Genomic DNA, 20,842 nt, shown 5'->3' on the forward strand with positions numbered 1-20,842 from the left:
GTGAAGCCGAGGGTGGAGATATCGAAGATTTCCGAACCCCAATGCCATACCCGGACGACGATTTCCGGCTTCGGCTCCAGACTGAAGGTCTTCCTGCCGAGAGAGCTGTTGCATCTGGAGAATCCGAAGGATCCACACCAAAAGCCGATCTGACGTATGAGCTGCCCGCTCGACCTACTGACAACGATAGGGGATTCACCGACGACTACGAAACTGCTCCCATCAAATCGACGTCTTCGTCGGGCCAATCGGCTAGGACAGTGGACGCCCAGGCCATACCGAGCCCTACAACTCCTACACGTCGACGCTCACCCCAAAAGGATGCCTATCTACGCCCCGACGAATTGACATCAGCAGACGCCTCCGATGACTTTGAGACCGCACGCACCTCTCCTGCTGACATGCACGACGAGGATCTATATGAACCGGAGCTGCCACCCATTGAGCCATCGATGCTCGGCGCTATCCCTGAATTTTCAAGACCCGCAAAATTTTTTGAGGACAAGGTACCGGACCATTCAGCACTGGCAACTATGGATAGGGTGATTGAGACTTTGCCTAGCAATGAGAGCGTCCCAGAGGACCAGACCCGCCAGGGGAGCCGCAACTATCCGGACCTGCAATCAGAAGCGGCCGAGGAGTCATCAGACAAGGGTAAGAAGTCTTTTTCATCAGATGAGCGCAGCCTATCTATGCAGCCTTCAGCCGAGGAAATGGCGGCTGCATTCGTCGAAATTCCAGATATAAGTTTCAACAAAGGCTTTGGTCCGGATGTCAAATATATTCCATCAACCGAGTCTCTTTCAAAAGATTCTACCGAAGAGAAGGCACTGGCACCAGAGATTATCCCAAAGCCCGTTACCGTTGAAGATGAATCAGAGCCCGAAAATTATACTCTTGAGCCAGAATTCGAATCAATTGCTCAAGAGATTCCTGTTTTTAAGCCGGCCGACGAGGATGTTGAAGTACCATACACTGAGTCTGTCGATATTATACCCGTGTCTGATGAGCTCCTGTCTAATACAATTGCCGAATCAACTCAACGATCGCAGCCGGAGGAAGTTGAGGAAATCATTGTCGGTACTATCCCCAAGGCGGCGCCTCATTCGGTCCCTGAGGCCCCTGTGCAAGAATATCCAAAGAATCCCGATGTATCTACGGTTATTGAAGATTCAGATGAATCAGAGGAAGAGGAGGAGTCAGATGAAGAAGAAGATTCTGACGATTCTGAAGACTCTGAAGACTCCGACGAAGAGGAGGACGAAGAAAATGGACATGTGGTGGTCGCGAAACGCTTTGATGAAGATGGTAATGCAATTCGCGATATGACGGCATCTATCGATTCTCTCGGAGCTGCATCTGTGGTTTCATCGGGCTCTAAGAAAAAAAATAAGAAGAAGAACAAGAAAAAGAAGAAGAAGAAGAGAAAGAGGAAGAAGAAGAGCAAGACAGCAGCCGCAGCCGCAGCCGCCGCCACCGCAGCAGCCCTGGCAGCAGCAGAGGCTTCCACCGAGACAAACGCTCAGCCTGTTACTGAATCTACTGAGCCTTCAATCGCACCAGCCGTGGACCCTATCGCCGAGACCGCTCCCAGTGACCTTCGCAACCCCCCTACCGAACTTGAGAGGAGCGAGGTTGAGCCTGCCATCGGGCCTTCAATCGAGCCTACACCTGCTGATGCAATGGAAGTGACTGAAGAGACACCTCTTGACGTTACCAAGGACTTTGTTGCCTCTGAGCCAGTGACTGAGGCTCCGGAACAGACCTCACGGGAGATTGCAGAAGAATCCATAATTGAGAAGGTGGAAGAAGCCGCTGCAACCGCTGAGCCCGAAACTACCACTTTGGCGGAAACCGAGGAGCGACGAGATATCCCATCGGGTGCCATCGAGAATGCCAGCGAGGAAGCGGATGAGCTTGTCAAGTGGGCCGCTACTGATAGCGAGCCAATTCCGCATTCTGACGATCAAGGCGAAAGGGAGAGCTCTCTAGTTGAAGACAAGGCTACTGTTGTTGAAGAACTAGTTGAAACTCTCCTTCCCTCGCAAGAAGAAGCCTCAGTCCTCGATATAGAGTCTCAGCTAACTACTGAAGAGCCTGCCGGTGAATCTGCCGGACAAGAGCATCATGATGTTTCTGTTGAAGATCGAGATGCTCTTGTAGCCGATGTGGTGCTTCCAACCGAAGAAGAGACGCCAGTTGAACCCCCCTGCTGTAGTCGAAGAGCTCGTCGCCCCAGAGACTGAAGACTCACATACTTCCCACGCTGATGAGCTAGCATCAATTCCACAAGACGCATCTCCTGCCGGTGATCGTGAATGGGCTGGAGATGAAGCCAAGGGGCAAGATTCTGATGAGGCAACCGCCGATCAGGAGCTTGAACAAACATCGCCAATGCCGTTTGAATTACCTACAATTATGGAAGAGCCTCTCGAGGACGCAAATGCTACGGAAAGCGATGACTTTGAGCAAACAGAGCAAGATGCTTCGACTTACAGTGATCAATTGTCCCCTATACTAGAGGAGACCATGGAAGATCTATTGGAAGAGTCAGCTCCTGTAGAGATATCTGAACCAGTGAGCCTGGGAGAAGATGTCGAGTCAAAGCCAGAGCCTGAGGAAGCGATCTATGAGACTGATCAAACTGAGCATCGACTAGACACTCAGAATGCTGGAGAGACTGAAGCATTAGAGCCCCCCCTCTGAACAGTCTGAGGCTACAACCGCAATTGAAGATGTCGTCTCCGCAGAGCCAAAGATGGATGAGACTTCGTCACGATCCATTGATGAGTTAGCGGAGACAGTGGGCGAAAAAGATACTGATCGACCTCCCCAGCTACCTTCCTTTGCCTCTGACATTTCTGAGCCATTGTTCACTCAAGGTGATGCTCCAACCGAGTATCCCACGCAGCAGTCTCCTGCTAGCTATGAGCCGACGCAGATGGATGAGAGTTTTGTAATTCCCGAGGAGTCTGCTCGACTGCCGACGGATGAGCAAACTGAATCAACTGAAGTTATAGAGGCGCCCCCTGTACTCGATACTGTCGACAAAGTCGGAACCGAGGCTGAGGAAAACCAGGGGCTCTCCGCTGATGTCACTGATGTCATTCCTCCTGTTGAAGAGGCCAAGGAGATTCACGAGCAAGAATTCACAGAGACCCCAGATCTTGGTCTTCCGGAGCCTGAGCTCAAGGATGCCGAATCACCAGCAGAGGAAGAGAAGAACGACGAGCAAACGCTTGAGCCAACAGAGCAAACACCTGTGCCTGAAGTTACGCCGGACGAATCTGTGGAATTACCATCTCTCGAAACTGATCATCAAACTACGGCTGATACTGTACCGGAGACGAGAGAAACCGCTTCAGCAGATGAGAGCCGGGAAGGAGAACAGCAGCCAGATACAGAAAAAGCCGTGCTTACCGACCCAGCTCCTGTCGCAGACTTGACTGAAGTAGCACCTGAGGAGAGCTCACAAGATAATGCGGCAGTTGAACAACCCGCTGGTCCTGGCTTGGAACTGGATGTAGTGCCTCAAGAAGACACAAACGAGCCAGGTTCTACGCTCCCTGAGGAGCTTGAAACCAAAGATGAAGATTCTATCCCCTCAAAAGAATCTGAGACTATACCACCTCAGGAACTCGACGAGAACGCAAATCCGGAACCAAAGCCAGACCAAGACGTCAATGACGATGGGTTGAAACTACCGGTGGACAACACTGACTTGGAGACTGAGAATACTGGAGATCAATCAAGAGAGGGTGATGTCGATGTTGCTAAATCTGATATTCCTTTAGAGACTGGACCTGTTGAGGACTCTCGATCAATGCACGAAGAGGAGCCTCAGCCAGAGGTGGAGGGCAACGATCATGGAAATGACGATGGACAAACGGAAGAGGAGAAAGCGAACAATTCCGAGCAATCTGTAGAAGTTCTTGACTCGACTAATACTTTAGACGCCGCAGAGGAGACCAGCCTTCCACAAGAATCTAATATGACATCTGACCTGGAACAACCTACACTGGAAGCTGAAATAGAAGCATCACCAATCACGTTACCAAACGTGGACGAGGAAATGGAACCGGAGCGCCTCACTCAAGATGCAGAATCTGAGCATCCCGATCTCGCTCAGGATGGTACTATTGCCCCTGTAAGCACAGTGCCAGAAACTGCTAGCGAAGATGTTGAGCGTGCTCCTGAAGCCAAGGATGCTTCTACGGAAGCCGGCGAGCTTCAGCCAGAAGAGTCGTTGGAGCCGCAAGAGGGCAAGCCACAGGTGGACGAACCGATGACTGAGCCTACAAGTGACGGTCAGGAAAGGAGTGTGGCTGAAAACCTAAGCCAAATCGAGACCCCGGCAGAGGTTGTCAGGGATGACACGGTCGACACCACATTGACAGACTCAGGTCTCACCGCGAATACCAGCTACATTCCACTCTTGGATAAAGAGGAAGAGCCTCCCGGCAAGATACTTTCTCACCCTCTGGACATCTTTGAATCTGATATTCCCGACGCTCCTAACCCAATCAACGTAGCTGTGGAAGATGCGGAAGCGGAAGCGGCTGACAAGAATTTGATTGAGGAAAAGGAAAAGCCCTCGGAGGAGCAAATCCTCTCTCACCCTCTGGACATCTTCGAGTCTGATATTCACAACACTCCTAATCCGATTGACATAGCCGTGGATGATGCGGAAGCGGCTGAGAAGGGCTTGACTGAAGACAAACTCTTGGAGGAGCGAGCTGTGACTGAGGATGAACCCAAGTCTGAAGACCTCCAGCCGGAATCAGTACAAACCGAAGAATGTCAGCCTGAGTCTACATCCGAGGTTCAACCTGAGCCTGTGGAAGAGCCCCAGCTGGAGGAACCCCATACCGAGATTTCTGATGAGAACAAGCACGAATCTGAGTCCAGAGAACTTCAAGAGGCTATTACCCAAGTGGATGAAGCTACGCAGGAAAACACCACTACAGAGGAGACTATCGTTTCGCAGAAAGATGAAGTTGAACCTGCTGCGGAGCTGGAGCAATTGCCGCCTGTTGAAACCATCAGTCAGCCAACTGAAGAACAGCCGCCTACCGAGCGGGCCAAACTGCCTGAATTTACTTTCCCAGCCAAGCCTGCAGAAGGAGTTTCTAGGAAACTTACAGAAGATTCCATTGACCCTCTCGACCCTGTACCTCAACGGCCTTCTTCCTCATACAGACACGAAGTACCGCCTCGTAAAAGCACGTTCCTCCTGGCCCCACCTGAGCCTGATTACGGAGAGACATCAGCAAGTGAATATGGGGACAGCGATGATGACTCCGACTCCGACAACGATACTTCAACGATAATCTCTGATACTGCATCACTACGAGGGTCGATAAGACGGTCTAGACATCCGAGGTTTAGTGAGTCTACGTCAAGCCTTACTGGCTTCGAGGTAACGGCGGTTCCTCACGCAGAACAACATGCCCACCGGGCTATTCGGTCGAAAAAGAAAAAGGGAAAGAAGAAGAAGCAGAAGCACAAGCACAAGCGTAAGAAGTCGACAGCAGGGAGCGAGCCATCATCTTCGCACAACAGTCTGGGCGAGCCAGCGGGACAGGGTGATGGTGCCAACAACAATAATCCTCCCCCACCACACCCTGAGAGAGAAGCACCTCCACCCCCTCCTCAAAGAGAAGCGCCCCTTCCTCCCGGCGAGATTAGTGTTTCAGAACCAACCACTGCTCTACCTGAAGCCTTAGAGAAGGTGGAGTCTGAGCCCCGGGAGTTTGTGGGATCTGATTCAGCCGAGAACAAGTCTTCTGAATCTGCCAAGAACGGCGATGCATCTCTAACCCCCATTCCTGAGGAGGTTGTGGCGGAAGAACCTGCGAAGGCCGATTCCGGGCCAGCGAACGAGCCAGAGCCAAGAAATCGAGATGTACCCTTAACAGCTGCTCCTGCTGCCCCTTTAGAGGATGATTCGGAAAATCCTTGGGATTTGTTTACAAATAAATGGGAGAAGCACGGATCTGCTACGCAATCGCAAGAAGAGCTTCCAGAGGGCCAGATAATCAAAGATGCGGCTTTCGTTGACGAGCCTTCAGCTATCTCTACGCCTCAGCGAAGGAACAGCCAAACAGAGCAGCAGATCAGCCCAGGTAATCTTGACAATGGCCCCGAGCCTTCTTCAGAAGAGCATGGCGACAAGCAAGATCCCTCCGTTTCTAGCCCCAGATCATCAACGGAGAGGGGTATCCGGCCAAGTTCAGCATCTAGTCAGGGAAGCGAGAGGTCCAATCGGCCTTGGTTCACAGGCATCAGTGGAAGCGTCTCTCTCATGGCTGAACGATTTGGTGGTGCCAAGAAACCAACAAGGGAGAGAGATAAAGACCCTATACCTCCAGACAGAGATCCTATACCCTCAGACAAAGAAGACCCTAAAGACCAGTCTTTTTTAGGGAATCCAGCTCCTCGGAAAAGCGGTGACGAGAGGAGCTGGCAAATAAATCAAGTACAGACGATTGACGATTTCTTGGAAAGTGGCAACGGCCCCACGACTCCTAACAAGCGTAAGAAGCGCCAGTCTCAACCTATCAGGCCTAGCACACCAAAGCGAAGCGAAAGTATTGCAGAAGTCACAAGTCCAGAGTTTAAAGTTGGAAAGAAGTTGCGCAGAAGAGATGGATTTAGAGGAGAGCGTGTCGGGAGTGCAGAAATAGAGGAAGCAACAGAGCTCCTGGAATCACTTGGGCCCTTTGAGCTGCTTCGACGGAGTTCCCAAGTGGGGGATCCTATTGGTGGACTTCTCCGGGAGGCGAACGCGTCGGAAATATCAGTGCTTCCCCCCAATGGAACTATCTGAATTCTCTGACTACGAAACATCTGATTATAGGCTGTCGCCCCCGCGAACTTTGCCTTCAGTTGAAGAGTTGCCAGAGCCAGAGGCGGAAGCGGAAGCGACAGCGTCGGAAGTTGGCTTCTACAGAGACAGTGGCTTCTCAGAAAGCCTCCCAAGCCGATCAAGGAGACACAGCACAAGCACAGTACCCATTGGAGACGATGAAGAGAAGATGCGCGACAGCGGAGTTGACAGTGACTGGATAGAAGCAGCCATAGCAAAGCTCAAGACTCCCGAGCCCGTAAACAGGGCACCAGATCGACCACTCAAGAGGCGCCTACGACGGTCTACGCTGGGAGGTCAGAGACTGGGAGAGACGTCGCTACGGGATGCGGCTCACGACCCGGAGAAGAAGACTATACCGGGAACAAGGGAAAGAGTGTTGACAGGAACAGGAACACGACCGGAGACTCCGACAGGGAGATCCAGTCCTACGAGGAAAGGCTACGGAGCCATCGCCGGAATGGGCATCGCACCACGACGACTGTCGACAATCTCACCAATACCGTCGCTGTCGGATCGATCCGACACGCCCCCGATGCTGAGACGAGCCGCGACCTCTTTCAGCTTCTCACCGACGGCAGGCCCATTGACAGGCCCATTGACAGGCCCCTCACCACCGGTGGCGGGCCCGCTGCGAAGCCTACGACGAGCCGTCAGCGCCCAGATTGCGCCGGGCCTGCAGCGCCCAGAGTCGCCGGCGCTCAAGGCCCTCTCGACGGAGCCGCAGCCACGCAGCGTCTCGGACAGCCAGATCCCGTCCGCCACGCGACACCAGCCAGACCCAGCGCGGGCCGACCCCAGCAATGGCCCAGCGCCACAGTCGCCACAGTCCCCGCCCAACAGCGCCGCGGTGCGCCAGCGGACCCCTGAACGGCGCAAACTCTCGCTCCAGGCCGACGCCGTCCGCGGCAGCACAGTGCGATCGTCGTCCATCCCGACGCCGGGGCTGCGGCGGGCAGACAAGCGCGGCGGCGACCTGCGAGCGCTGCGCCAGCAAAACTCCAGCAATTCGCTTGCGCCGTCCGAGGCGCCCGTGGCCAACGAGGGCCGCGTGCGAGCCAAGGACAAGACCGATGTATTTGTGAGTGCAACCAGCTCTTCCTGACGCCCGTCACATGATTTGTGCCCGCAGATGACCCGACCCACCGCCGCCTGCATGGCCCCGTCTGGGCCGCGTTTCTGCTGTTTTTTTTCTCAGCTCCCAGCCACTCGGCTTCACCGCCCAACCTCGTGATTTTTCCACCCCCCCCAGCCAATGCTCCGCCCGGCCCTGCGAAGCTCTGCATTCCTCAGCATCTGGGCTTTTCTCTGATTGCCTGCCTGTCTGCCGTTGCCGAAGTGCTTGCATGTCGAGTCGTGGTCATTTGCGGGCTGCCTGACTTGATTCCTTGTACTGCTTATTTTGCCGGGCCTTTGTTTCTTTGTTGTCATTGCCATTGTCATTGTCCCTTGTCCGCGTCGCTTCAGCTCGTCGGCGTCGCTTTACCGTTTCTAATATTGGGCTTTCTTTCTAGGATGGGTTGGGCGAGGGCCAATTTGGCTCGCCACGATCTCCCACAAGGCCGCACAGCATGCGTCGACGCCAGAGTATGCAAGTCCTCGAGCTCGAGGCCAGGGTCGAGCAGCTCATAGCAGAGAACCGTCTGCTCTCCGACGCCCGCCACAGCTCCGAACAGCACCTAAGCCACCGTGTTGTCACCGCTCTTTCCGACCGGGACACGCAGATTGAGGCTCTCAACCAGAGACTCAAGTTCCTCAAGGGCGAGGTATCTCGCCTGACCGAGGTCAATGAAGGCCTCACCAGCGCCAACGCCGAGCTGGCCAACAAGGACAACAGCCGCTATGCAGATCTACAGGTCTACGCCGACCGTGATGGCAACGAAGCCGCCCTCATGCAGGCTCTGCACGAGAAGGATGCACAGATTGCCGACCTGACGACCAAGCTGGATGCTGCCAAAGAGAGGATCCGCGAGCTGCAGCGCCAGATTCTCGAATCCAAGGCTGCCGACGTGCAGTTCCTCAACATCAAAGACGAAGACTACTTTGATCATCGCTGCCAACAACTATGTTCCCACGTTCAGCAATGGGTTCTTCGCTTCTCCAAATTCTCAGATATGCGAGCCTGTCGCCTGACCAATGAGATCAACGATGAGAAGATCATCGACCGGCTTGACAATGCCGTACTAGATGGCTCTGATGTCGACAGATATCTCAATGACAGAGTCAGGCGGCGTGACATCTTCATGTCCATGACCATGAACATGATCTGGGAGTTTGTCTTTACTCGGTACCTGTTCGGAATGGACCGAGAGCAGCGACAGAAACTCAAATCGCTGGAAAAGCTGCTGACCGAAGTTGGCCCAGCACAAGCCGTACGCCAATGGCGTGCTGTTACCCTTTCGTTGCTCTCCAAGCGTGACTCATTCAAGAGGCAACGAGACCTGGACACGGAGGCTGTCGTCCAGGCCATCTACCAGACCCTATGCAAGGTCCTCCCGCCGCCGTCCAATCTGGAGGGCCAGATCCAAGCCCAGCTGCGCAGGGTCATGCACGAGGCTGTCCACCTCTCAATCGAGATGCGGACACAAAAGGCCGAGTACATGATGCTGCCGCCCCTCCAGCCCGAATACGATGCAGACGGCGAGCTTGTACAAACCGTCCAATTTAACGCGTCCATGATGAGTGAGCGGAGTGGAACGTTGAAGCTCACCAACGAAGAGCTCGAGGCGCGCGGCGCCATTGTGCGTGTTGTCCTCTTCCCTCTCGTTGTCAAGAAGGGAGACGACGATGGCTCCAACGATGAGGAGATTGTAATTTGCCCTGCTCAGGTTCTGATTGCCCGCAGCAAGCTCACGCGCCAACCCACGCCATCAGACGGGGGGAGAACTTCTACGGGCACAGGCCGTCTGAGCGGCGGCACCAACTCGCCCGATACCAGACAGGCGAATGCAGCCGTGAATGCAGCCTAAGGAGGGATTTATGACTACACTATTTATGATGACCTTTTTCTTTTACTCTTTTTCTTTTTCTTTACATACAACTCATAAAGATTTTGAGAAAAAAGTTGAGCGATGGTGTTTTTATCCTTTTTCTTGTTCTTGTTTTGCATTGCGTACATATCTCTCTGTTATGACGGCTTTTTGGATTACGTCTCTTGGATTTTCTGTTTAGTGCAGTGATGAATTTTTTTGGTTTTATTTTCTTCTTTTCAATTTTCTACACCGGGCAAAATGCGGGAAAGCAAAGCAACCTGTTTAATACATGGTTTGATGATACGATACCTATTCATTGGAAATTTTCGTGCTGCGGCGTATCTTTTTTATTTACCTTTACCTTTTTTTTTCTATATCTTTTGGGTTCACAGATTATGAAACTTCTGTTGCTACAACTCAGAGCTTGTACTTAATCATTGGCTTTTTTTGCTCTTGCGAGAACGCGAGTGTGTGTTCATTTTTTATGCAATGTTGACATGAATTTTAATGCGTCTCTTGATAACTCTTTTTACGTCTTCTTTCGTTATATTCGTGTTTTTATTTACCTGCTTTGAATATGGCTAGGCCCTAGATTTATGACTGAATGAACTAGAAATCTCCACTGAGATGCATCATGAATCATGTCCAATCGTGAAGATGGTCTTAGTACGAAGAGGCCAATGCCATGTCAGCGTTTAATTGTCCTTGCTTGCTGCTACTGCTAGCATCCTGCAGGTCTGAAAGAATCGGCCTAGAGTGTAGTAGTACCAACCACTAGTATGCGCCAAGTCAAAGACTGTGTTGCATTTAGGCATTGATACACTCTCCCTCATCCACTATTGGGCATTTACCCATCTCATCTGTGCCCTGTCTCACTGTCCAGTCACTTTTCACTTTCAGAGGGTCATTTAACTCAATTTATTTATTGGTATAAACTATCTTCGCACACATCTCCCCGCGCAGGAGTCCAGTGGTATCAAGTACATCGTCACGCGTCCCTGGGCTCGTGCTCAGGAGCGGTAGTAGTATTAGCAGTAGCAGCAGGGCCCTGGTGACGGTCAATCATCCACCTCCATCCCTTGATCGTCTTCAAGACGTCACTGGCGTGCTCGTCGCCGTGTTTCTGCGCAACCATGCCCAGCAGCCACTGCAGCCACGTCGTCCTGCCCCATTGGCCCCTTTGCAGGTCTCGTGTGACCACCTCCGTCACCTGCGCGAGCACTTGAGACGAGACGTTCCTTGTTAGCGCTCGCTGGACGCTTGCACACCGCTGCAGGCGCCGGAGTACCTGGCGGTCGTTGAGGTGCGAGGCCTCCATGTACCATTGGCCCATCTTGTCGAGGAGGGCCATCTTGGCCTGGATCTCGCGGGCGATTTCCTCCGGATCTGGAGTCGTCCTTTGCGCGGTTGCCGCCAATCGGGATAGTTTGAGCATCTCCCAGTGCACCGGTCGTGTGATTTCGGGATCTTTGATGATTCGTTCTAGGTATGGAACCCATGCTTCCCACCCCCACGCTGTAAGTTGTTCGCCCTGGCCTAGCCGTGACCGAAGGGCTTCGTAGAGTTGTAAGGCGAGTCTATGGTCGTCGCATGCTGTGGCGATTGTTCGAACGCAGTCGACAGATGTGCGAGAGATGGGAAGGGATGGTAATGCGCTGGGGAGGGCGTCGGTTTGGTTGATGCCCTTGAAAAAGTTGAAGAGCTCAGTCAAGATGCTGCTTGCGTTGGGAAGGCTATGGATTGCAGAGAACAAAGCTGCCCATCGCTGTGATAGGGAGCTGTATTCGATTCGTGTAATCTCGGTGTGTAGATTGCCATCAATGGCTCCTGTTGCTTTTAATCTGGCGACAACAAGCTGCCATAGCTGGAGATGACGCAGATCAATCTCATGGGATGCGGTGAGACGCTGATAAGATTGAACAAACTCTTGGTTTGTTGTGGCTGGGTTGTAAGCTTCGGCTAATAACCATGAGAATAGCAATCTTCGCTCTCTCTCTTGGCCCATCTCCTGCTGTGACAAAAATGTGTGTATATCATCATCCAGACTTTGTAACTGTGTAGGATGCAGCATCGAGAGGGCCTGTCCAAATTGAACCGCTGTGGCTTTCCAGCTTGCGGAAAGGTTGCTACTGGTAGCCTGAGTTACAATAAAAGATCGTGCCAAGTTGAATATCTGATCTGTGGGTATGTGGATCTTGATCGAGTCCGGCATCAAGCTCAGCATTCGGTTGAAAAGCCTAACATTCTGGTAGCTGCCTCCCGAAGAACAAATGATGGTGGCAAACGCCAACCAAAGTTCTCGCACAGCGGCCTGGTCAGAATTCTTCTTTTGAGCAGCATTAAGGCCAGCCAGAAGGCTGCGGCGAATTCTACCAAAAAGCCAATCTGCCAGCTTCGGATCGGACAATTTGTCTCTTGTGGCCCGGTCAAGGGGCTCCATTGCCAAACGCAGTCCCTCAACGGAAATCGGTACTTTCTCCATTCTGCGCAAATAATTACGCCGAAACCCTTTTCGTAAACGATCCAACGCTTCGCTGTTTATCGTCTCCAGAGTAGCAATAGAAGCCCGTAACACTACCAATTCTTGTGGCAGCTCTGTTGGTATAGGACCATCGTGATATGGAGGTTCAACTGCTGCTGCTGCTTCTCCCGCCGACATGCTCGACATGTTGGAGACGGCAACATCTGCCGGCGGCTGAATGAATGGCCTGTCGCCATCAGATTTCTCTAGCCAGGAGATAAGACCGTCAAAGAGGGCCGAGGGGTTAATGGCTTGCTTCTTTTTCTTCCTCTCCTCCACTGTAGTTGGCGGCTCCCATTTCCACTCGCTGGGGATCCAGGCCACGTCAAAGTGCCATAGCGGGGTATAGGTCGAAGACGAGGGCATGATTCCCGTCATATTGCGCTTGCCGAGCTGGCGGCGACGGCTTTCGAGAGGCCCAGAGTGCGAGCTCAGCAGTCGGCAGGATGCGGGAGCGGCGAATTGGCGATGATAGTGCTCAATGGCTTGGCGAAGCATCGAGTCTGTGATCCAAATGGCCGAAGCCCTCTGCGGGATTGCAGGCCGGCATTGCGCCGATGACCGCACGGGCATTGGTGCACCGCCGACGAAGAATTTTGATGATGGAGTCGTCACGATTATCGAGCCATCGCACTGGTGCTCGCAAGAGGGAAGGAAGCCGTGCCGTACCGGGCCGCGTCGAGGATTGTGTCCGCTTCGTTGCTCGGATTTGTCCCTCTCTCCACAAAATTGGAAGCTCTGCACAGATTCTGGAGATGCTGGAGCTAACGCGGTGTATCGGGAAAAACTGTAGTTCCGATGAAGATTACGTAGCGCAACGGCACCGCAGAGGCACGAGGTACCTGCACGAGGTACCTGCAGCGCACGAGGCACAAAGCACGAGGGGTCAGAGCTCAACGTATCCGGTACAGTGCAAAGCGCCCCGTAGTTCAACTGGAAGTGCGCTGCTGTAATTTTGTATGGGGCCCGGATGTACTCTGGACCCTGTGGCTCCTCATGCGCTCCTCATTCGAGGCATATCCATCGCAAAGTGACATTGCGCCGTAACTTGTCGACTCCGCCTCACTCGGAATCGCTGCACCGCGCAAACCCCCGTCATCCAATCTCGGGGTCCCAAATGAGCTGACGGGGCAGATCCATGCACGACCGATCCATCCTGGTCCCGGGCCACCGCAGGCGATTGTGACGCCGAGGAGCTGCTTGTTGGAGCTCTGGCAGCATCTGCGTTTGTTCGCTAGTCCCGAAAGCTCGCGAACACCCAGCCCGCTTTCGCTTGGCTCTCCCCTGAGCACATGCGAAGAAGGGCTCTCGAACGCCGTCTGCTGTTTCACTTGAGGTCCTCCCTGAAACCAAACTGCAGGCGAGCGCGCAGAGGCAAGACATAACCAGCACGGGGAAACAAGAGACAAAACAGCTCGAAACGAACGCAAGGAATCAGACCAAACCAAACAAAACAACACCCAGTTGCTACAGCATACCGACCACGAGCAGGGCGGCGCAGCATACTGTGGCTCTCGTCCATATCTCCCCCCGTCGCATTCCTGCCCAGCTTGCTGCGGGCTCCATGGCTCTGCGTGTCCCTTCGTTGTTGCTGTCCAACCTCGAAAGTCGCTTATGAAAATTGCTGATGGAGCCCGTGGTGTATGAAGAAACGCCTCTAGCCGACTACCTCAGAGGTATGTTGAGGTTTCTCCAGATTGTCGCTTCCTTCCCCTGAATCGTGCGCATACTGACCGGTCTCGTCCTCGCCCAAAGATGGAGGTAATATGTCGGAGGCAGAATGGGCTCCCATGGACGGCACTCCCGATTTCCAGTCGTCGATAGCATCGTCACCTCCTGCGAGCCCGACCCCCTTTGCGCCCACCGGCCGGCCCTTGGTGAGGGCACGATTCCGCAATACCAACAGGCTGGAGCTTGCCGAGGAGCCTCAGGCGCAGGCGCAGGCGCAGCCTCTGACGCTGCAGTCGCTTAAGAAAAGCTGCTCTGTATGTTCAAAACCCGCCATTGTTGAAGCTCTGTTGACTGCATAAATCTAATCTGGAGTTGAATCAATCGATAATAGGCCCTCCTCGCCGCTAGCCTCGATAGCGCAGACAACGCCCGGTTCCTCGAACAGTTTAGATATACAATCATTGCTTCTCAGCTCCTGAATGGCCATTTGTTACTTGGGAACCGACCTCCGGCCCTGAAAACGCCGGGTTCGACCGCAAACACCAGTGACCAATCTCTCCTCTCGACCGAAGGTATTATAGTGTCCGTCGTCGGAGCGCTAGCTCTCGCAGTCTTCCTAAGCTGGGCACTGAGTAGTGCGCCATCGCATGTGACGAAACGACGCCTAATTCTGGTGCTTATTATTGCTGCAGCGGCCGCGCTGGTAGGACAAGTCTTTGTGCGACGACAGTGGCTTCGCTACCGCAGAGAGCAATCCCTGGCTGAAATCTCCACATTCATCTCGAATTCGCAGAACTTTGATAGTGCAACTGAGGCCGCGCTCTCTCTCGTACAGGAAGTCGAGCTTGTCTCTCGAGGATACCGAATGTCAGTTTTGCTCCCTGCATCTTCTCTAGCTGTAGCAGCGTCTGGCTCCGATTACAGCTTGCATAGATGTTGACATGCTAACAATTTCCACAGTAGCCTACCTCTTGCGCCAGTTAGCCGAATTGAGGAGCGTACCCAAAGCCGAAAATGCGGTCGGCTACGAAAGGCGCTCAAAAACTCGTTTGCCGGCGTTTTGCAGACATACAACCAGGTGGCCGACGTTGTCAGGGGCTTTGCCGAGCAAATGGAGCTGGAAAAGTACTATGACATGTATGACGTTAGCGATTTCGACATCTCGGATTCGCGCCTGGGATTCAACGAATCTGAATTTGAGGATGCGGAGTCGCTGAGGACGCTGAAGATTCTTGCTGCGCGATTCCATACCACGCGAAAGATGCTTCTCTGTGCTCTGCTGGCGCTGGATGCGAATGGAGAGGCCAAGGATTTGCTGCGCTGGACAGCTGCTGTTGAGGCGCTACAAAGCGCCAATGTCTCGACCAAGTCTGTGTTTGAAAAGCTGCAGGGGATATTGAGCGAGGAAGAATGTAAGCCTTTTTTTTTTTTTTTTTATTTACCTCTACCGAACCCGTTTCTAACAATTGTTCAGCATTTCCCTTGCCACCCACTCCGTCGCTGCCTCTAACACCAGGCAAAGAGCGATGGCGCTCCCAGGTCCGCAAGCTCAATTCCATGTCGACTGGAATTCGAGGCCTGCAAGCCAAGCTTCATCTACTGCGAGAAGAATCCGATAGAGCGCTGGATGATTCCAATGACATCTCTGAAATTGGACCCAATCTCATGTCGCAGTACGACTCCATTGGAGTTGATCTCAAAATGCTCATGGCAGCATGGGAGGAGGGCAGAGCCGCTCTAGCCCAAGGTATCGATAGGACCGAGAAGAGGCTTTCATCAATAAGCACGCTCCTTTCACCTGCAAGCTCCCTAAGCGGACTTACAACCATAGGCGAGGGAGGTGCGGCAGAAGCCTTCAAGGCTCTCACTGGTGAATCCCCGCCAGCATCAGATATCAATGATGCTGAGGAGGACCAGGAGATTTTCGAGGCGGTAGCCAAGCCGCGACCTCGAAGCATGCTGACGCGAGAAGAGAGAATCGCAAAGGTCAAAGAAGAGAGGGAGCATAGAGCGGCAGCCCGACAGCAGCTGGAGGCTACAAAGGGCATGCTGAGAGAGCTGGAAACAGTCATCAGCCTGCGACCTCAAAAGCGAGCCAGCGCTCCTCCTGGGGCACGCATCTCCATGTGAGGTCTGATTCACGAGTCTCGACGATAATCATCATTCCCTCAACTTTTTTTTTCTCCGGCCTGTCTTTTATGCAACATTCATAGGCGCACGGCAGCATCATATCTCTCTTTTAAGCATCTCTTTCTTTTTTTCTTCTTTTTGTTGATCTGTCTCTGGTCTTTTGGTTCGTTGTCTCTCTCTCTCTTTTTTTTTTTTCCTTTTATGCTTTGGGGTAAGATACGGTACAATGGCTCTGGGGTTTGTGGCGATAGGCTGTCTGCTTTTTTTTTTTTTTTTTTTTCATTGATTGTTTTCTCTTCTTGTTCTCTTAGAATCGGTCAGAATTGTGGCTAGTGGGAGGTGTTTGTTTTGTTTTGTTCCATGTTTATCATTCTTTTCTGTTCGCTGTTTAGACAAGGCGTATGAGACGGGGAACTGCGCAACGCAAATTTTGTACATTACACTGAACATTCGGCATGCTTATTATCTCCGGCAACATGCGTTGGAGTGTTGAAATCTTGTTTGTTGAAATGCGGCATAGATGTGAGGATGGGGCCACCAAATTGAGTGCAGCGGATGCAATGCGATTTAGATGATGCAATTGATTTTCCTATTTCATGGCTTGTGTTTTTCATTCGCCCTTTATTTTGTTTGATGCCATGTGAACCAATAAAAATCAACGTCTGCTTATGCCTGAATTGTATGCTGAATGAATCACTCATTTCGTCGGTACTCCCTTGCCGCCGTCCCAGGCCGCCCAGGTGCTCGTACCCTTCAGCTCCAGGCACCAGACGCTAAGAAAAAGACCTGCCCCGCGTGCAATTGGCGTCAGTCCCCAGCTAGACGCGTCTCAATTGCCCACAGCTTCGTGCCGTCGTGTTAAGTGCTTTTTTCTGCCTGGCGACCCAGAGCTTCCTCCACCAAAAGGACGTGCTTCTTTCTTCCTCGCCAACAAAACTCTGTGATACACACCGTGCAGCGCCGAATCTCTTGCCTCTGCACTGCATCCGGATTTCCACAGCAATTCCACTCCTTCTACCTCTCGTTGTCTCTTTAATACCACACACACACACACCCCTCTATCCAGTACGTATTGGAGCACTGCTACTGCTGCGTGCACTTTGCCCTCTTGTCTACGCCCCAATGCTCTTGTGATCGCGCCCAGACAGAGAAGAAAAGGAGTCTAACATGTGACAGAAATGTTGGAAGCACGGTTGGAACAGGCCAGCATCCTGAAAAAGGTAAATTGACACGACCCCGCGTCCTGCAAAGCCTGGCTGACGCCAAAACCGAACCACTAGGTTGTCGACGCCATCAAGGACCTCGTCCAGGACTGCAACTTTGACTGCAATGACTCTGGTATCGCCCTGCAGGCCATGGACAACTCGCACGTAGCCCTCGTGTCGATGATGCTCAAGGCCGAAGGCTTCTCTCCCTACCGATGCGACCGCAACATTGCCCTCGGCGTCAACCTGACGTCTCTGACCAAGGTGCTGCGAGCTGCCCAGGGCGAGGACATTCTGACGCTCAAGGCCGAGGACGCACCGGATGTTCTGAACCTGATGTTTGAGAGCAGCGAGAACGACCGCATCAGCGAGTACGACCTCAAGCTCATGGACATTGACCAGGAGCACCTGGGTATCCCTGAGACCGAGTATGCTGCCACCATTACGATGCCTGCGGCTGAGTTTCGGAGAATCTGCACAGATCTGGCTGCCATGTCAGAGTCAGGTATGTAACTTGCACGCAAATCCCAATTGTGTGGATAAATGTGTATGATGAGAGGAATGAGATGGAAGCTAATATCAAACCCTGGCAGTCGGCATCGAGGCCTCCAAGGATGGCGTCAAGTTCTCTTGCAACGGTGACATTGGTAACGGCTCGGTCACTCTGCGAAGCCACACCAACATTGACAAGCCCGATTTGAACGTCGACATTGAGTTGACGGAGCCCGTTTCTCTGACCTTCTCCCTCAAGTACCTGGTCAACTTCTGCAAGGCCGCTGCCTTGTCTAGCCAGGTCAAGATCTGCCTCTCCAGCGAGGTGCCGCTCTTGGTTGAGTACAACCTCTCCGGTAGCAGCTACCTGCGTTTCTACCTTGCACCAAAGGTCCGTTTTACGTTTACTATACATATATTTATGATGATCTGTATCATGCTAACGTTTGCGATTTGAAATAGATTGGTGATGAGGAGTAAATTTATTCCCCCTAAACCCTACGATTCAGACGCCCAACACATACAATCTTCGCATATATCAGGCCGAGCTTTGGAGTAAAAAAACGACTCAAGTCTTCCATCACGGCTGATCGACTACCCACCGATGATAGGCAGAGAGAGAGAGAGAGAGAAGAAATGGATATCGAGAATGTTGTTATAGTTGCACAGGCCTCTTTCTTTGTTTTTCTAATCATGATCTGTGGTAAAGAAGGAAAAGAACAAAAACAAAAATGAATGAGCATATGCCTAGCTTTAGTCTTACAAGCCGATAATTACCTCCCTGAACTACCCATCTTGACCTTGTCCCGCGCTGGAGAGGTTTACTACCAGCTCGCTTTTCTTTCCGCTACTATCCCCTTTTAACGCCTAAAGCGCCCTTGTGCTATCAACTCTCTTACGTACGGTTTAGGCCGGATCGTAGTCTCGGCCGTCGGCGGGGCGTTTTTTCTACCCCATGATAACGTCTCACGCGCCCTGTGCTAGCCCTTGGAGATTTGCGCCTTTGAGTGTTTTTTGTCCTCCCTTTGCTGTGTTGGATTATCGCCTTGGTAGTAGACCAAAAGTTATCTTTCTCTCCTAGACAAACCCTAGCGGTGAGTAGCCTGTTGTCTTACCCGCCATTTATTGTGGCTTTAAACTCCCTCCGCTGACGGCGGGACCGGGCCCCGGCCATGGAGCTTATTCATTATTCATCAACCGGTCAGGTTTGAGTTGGCCTGGGCTAGACCATTGACCTTCTCTAAACTTCCAAAACTCTCATTCCTTTCTAAACTTCATATACAACATATCGTTATTTTATTCTTATTTCCTTCAATCTGACGTTTCATTTTCAAGATACCCCTCCGGAGTTCGGCGCGCAGTATTCTTCACTTCCTAGCAGGAAAAAAAACTATGTCTGACTCAGTGGTGCTTGCGCCACGAGTATTGGCGGTGGCCAGCCATGTAAGCTGTGTTGATGAGTTTACAATGAAGATTTTTATGATGATTCATTTCATGGGCCTGAGCTAACTGTGCTGTTCTCGCAGGTTGTCTCAGGGTATGATTTGGACTTGAAAAGCAAGCGTGAAAATGCTACTCTATGAAGTTGTTGGGCGATTTGAGTTAACGTGGGCCATTCCAGCAACGTGGGAAACAAAGTCGCCGTCTTCGTGCTCCAGTCGCTGGGAAGTGAAGTCGCTGCTCTAAACACGGTGCAGTTCAGTGAGTCTTCATTTGTTTATTGAGTTTCGAGGAGGAAAAGAGCCCCCCCTTGATGAGTAGACATGGCTGACTCAAGACGCTGCGCCTCTCTTTCTCTCGACTCTAGGCAATCACACAGGTTACAAGCAGTGGACAGGGACGAGAGCCACGGCTCTAGAGATCACCGACCTCTACAACGGCCTGAAGCAGTCGTATCTGGATGACTTTGACATGATGCTCTCCGGGTACATCCCCGGCGCGGAGGGGGTCACTGCGGTGGGAAACATTGCCAAGGGGCTGAAGGATAAGTTTCAACATTCTCCGGGCAAGTTTTTCTGGGTGCTGGATCCCGTGATGGGGGATAATGGGAAGCTGTATGTGGCGCCGGAAGTTGTGCCCGCGTACAAGGCTCTTTTGCCCTATGCGGACCTGATACTGCCGAACCAATTTGAGGCCGAGTAAGTTTGTTACAAGCCTCGATATTTGATGGAGAAGAGACGTTCATGAGCCACTAACCTATGCAGACAACTCTCAGATGTCAAAATCGTCGACCTGGACAGCCTCACCCAGGCCATCCAGGTGCTGCACGAGAAATTCAACATCCCTCACATCATCATCACCTCCGTCAGCTTCACAACCCCGGACCATCCGCCCTCGCACCTCTCCGTCATCGGCTCCACCATGACCTCTGGCCGCAAGGCCCGGACCTTCAAAATCACCTTTCCGTCCATTGACTGCTACTTCTGCGGCACGGGCGACATGTTTGGCGCCCTCATCACGAGCCGCATCCGAGAGGCCACGGGCGCTGTTCCCGGTCTGCGCGGCCGCGCGAGCTGGCTGAGCGACGACGACGTGCCCGCGACGGAGCTGCCGCTGGCGAGGGCGGCAGAGAAGGTGCTGGCCAGCATGCACGAGGTGTTGGCGAAGACGCGGGATGCGATGCCTGCGGTGATGGAGAGGACGTGGGCAGAGCTGAAGGCGGAGGATAGGGATCATAAGGACAAGGCGCATTATGTCAAGTCGAAGGCAGCGGAGCTGCAGCTGGTTACCAACTTGGATAGCTTGAGGAGTCCTAGTATAAAATTCTCGGCAACGAAGGCTTAGATTGGGGGATGGGAGAATGGAATGGGTGAATTGGATATAGACGCGGGGGTTCCAAGCAATGGCGTGGAATCACATCTTTTGGCTCAGTATTTTTTTTTATCTGTATAGACTTGAATCAAATAGCTGTTTATATTCTCATTTAAGAGTAATCTCATTCCGTACCGATCCGACTCGGTAGTGTCTTGATATTGTATCCCTC

General features: G+C 52.4%; 7 protein-coding genes across 8 annotated transcripts; all 7 read left to right on the forward strand.

Moving 5' to 3' along the window:
• Positions 1-41: 41 nt before the first annotated feature.
• TrAtP1_007911 (uncharacterized protein) lies at positions 42-2,246 on the forward strand (the record flags this gene model as incomplete). Its single annotated transcript, XM_066113716.1, has 1 exon — positions 42-2,246. The coding sequence occupies one exon, from the start codon at positions 42-44 to the stop codon at positions 2,244-2,246; it is 2,205 nt and encodes a 734-aa protein (XP_065969803.1).
• A 172-nt stretch (positions 2,247-2,418) lies between these two features.
• On the forward strand, positions 2,419-2,706 carry TrAtP1_007912 (uncharacterized protein; the record flags this gene model as incomplete). The annotated part of the gene is made up of 1 exon (XM_066113717.1): positions 2,419-2,706. One exon carries the CDS (start codon positions 2,419-2,421, stop codon positions 2,704-2,706), a length of 288 nt encoding a protein of 95 aa, XP_065969804.1.
• A 52-nt stretch (positions 2,707-2,758) lies between these two features.
• TrAtP1_007913 (uncharacterized protein) lies at positions 2,759-6,829 on the forward strand (the record flags this gene model as incomplete). The annotated part of the gene is made up of 1 exon (XM_066113718.1): positions 2,759-6,829. The coding sequence occupies one exon, from the start codon at positions 2,759-2,761 to the stop codon at positions 6,827-6,829; it is 4,071 nt and encodes a 1,356-aa protein (XP_065969805.1).
• A 208-nt stretch (positions 6,830-7,037) lies between these two features.
• Positions 7,038-9,837, forward strand: TrAtP1_007914 (uncharacterized protein; the record flags this gene model as incomplete). The annotated part of the gene is made up of 2 exons (XM_014092712.2): positions 7,038-7,949; positions 8,383-9,837. 2 exons carry the CDS (start codon positions 7,038-7,040, stop codon positions 9,835-9,837), a joined length of 2,367 nt encoding a protein of 788 aa, XP_013948187.2.
• A 3,527-nt stretch (positions 9,838-13,364) lies between these two features.
• TrAtP1_007915 (uncharacterized protein) lies at positions 13,365-16,762 on the forward strand. The gene is made up of 5 exons (XM_066113719.1): positions 13,365-14,037; positions 14,117-14,346; positions 14,424-14,899; positions 14,993-15,444; positions 15,507-16,762. The coding sequence occupies exons 1-5, from the start codon at positions 13,989-13,991 to the stop codon at positions 16,160-16,162; spliced, it is 1,863 nt and encodes a 620-aa protein (XP_065969806.1). The 5' UTR covers positions 13,365-13,988; the 3' UTR covers positions 16,163-16,762.
• Positions 16,763-16,901: 139 nt separating this feature from the next.
• TrAtP1_007916 (uncharacterized protein) lies at positions 16,902-18,827 on the forward strand. Its single transcript, XM_014092715.2, has 5 exons — positions 16,902-17,227; positions 17,339-17,382; positions 17,443-17,872; positions 17,961-18,250; positions 18,322-18,827. Exons 2-5 carry the CDS (start codon positions 17,341-17,343, stop codon positions 18,337-18,339), a joined length of 780 nt encoding a protein of 259 aa, XP_013948190.1. The 5' UTR covers positions 16,902-17,227; positions 17,339-17,340; the 3' UTR covers positions 18,340-18,827.
• Positions 18,828-20,731, forward strand: TrAtP1_007917 (uncharacterized protein). Of its 2 annotated transcripts, XM_014092716.2 has the most exons (6): positions 18,828-18,953; positions 19,195-19,302; positions 19,386-19,396; positions 19,481-19,560; positions 19,667-19,997; positions 20,064-20,731. In XM_014092716.2, exons 2-6 carry the CDS (start codon positions 19,252-19,254, stop codon positions 20,641-20,643), a joined length of 1,053 nt encoding a protein of 350 aa, XP_013948191.1. In that variant the 5' UTR covers positions 18,828-18,953; positions 19,195-19,251; the 3' UTR covers positions 20,644-20,731. The 2 variants fall into 2 exon arrangements, with proteins under 2 accessions (XP_013948191.1, XP_065969807.1); XM_066113720.1 differs by having other exon boundaries at positions 18,828-19,302; positions 19,386-19,560.
• Positions 20,732-20,842: the final 111 nt, after the last annotated feature.

Source organism: Trichoderma atroviride, chromosome 4 (assembly GCF_020647795.1).
Source record: "Trichoderma atroviride chromosome 4, complete sequence".
Classification (NCBI taxonomy): domain Eukaryota; kingdom Fungi; phylum Ascomycota; class Sordariomycetes; order Hypocreales; family Hypocreaceae; genus Trichoderma; species Trichoderma atroviride.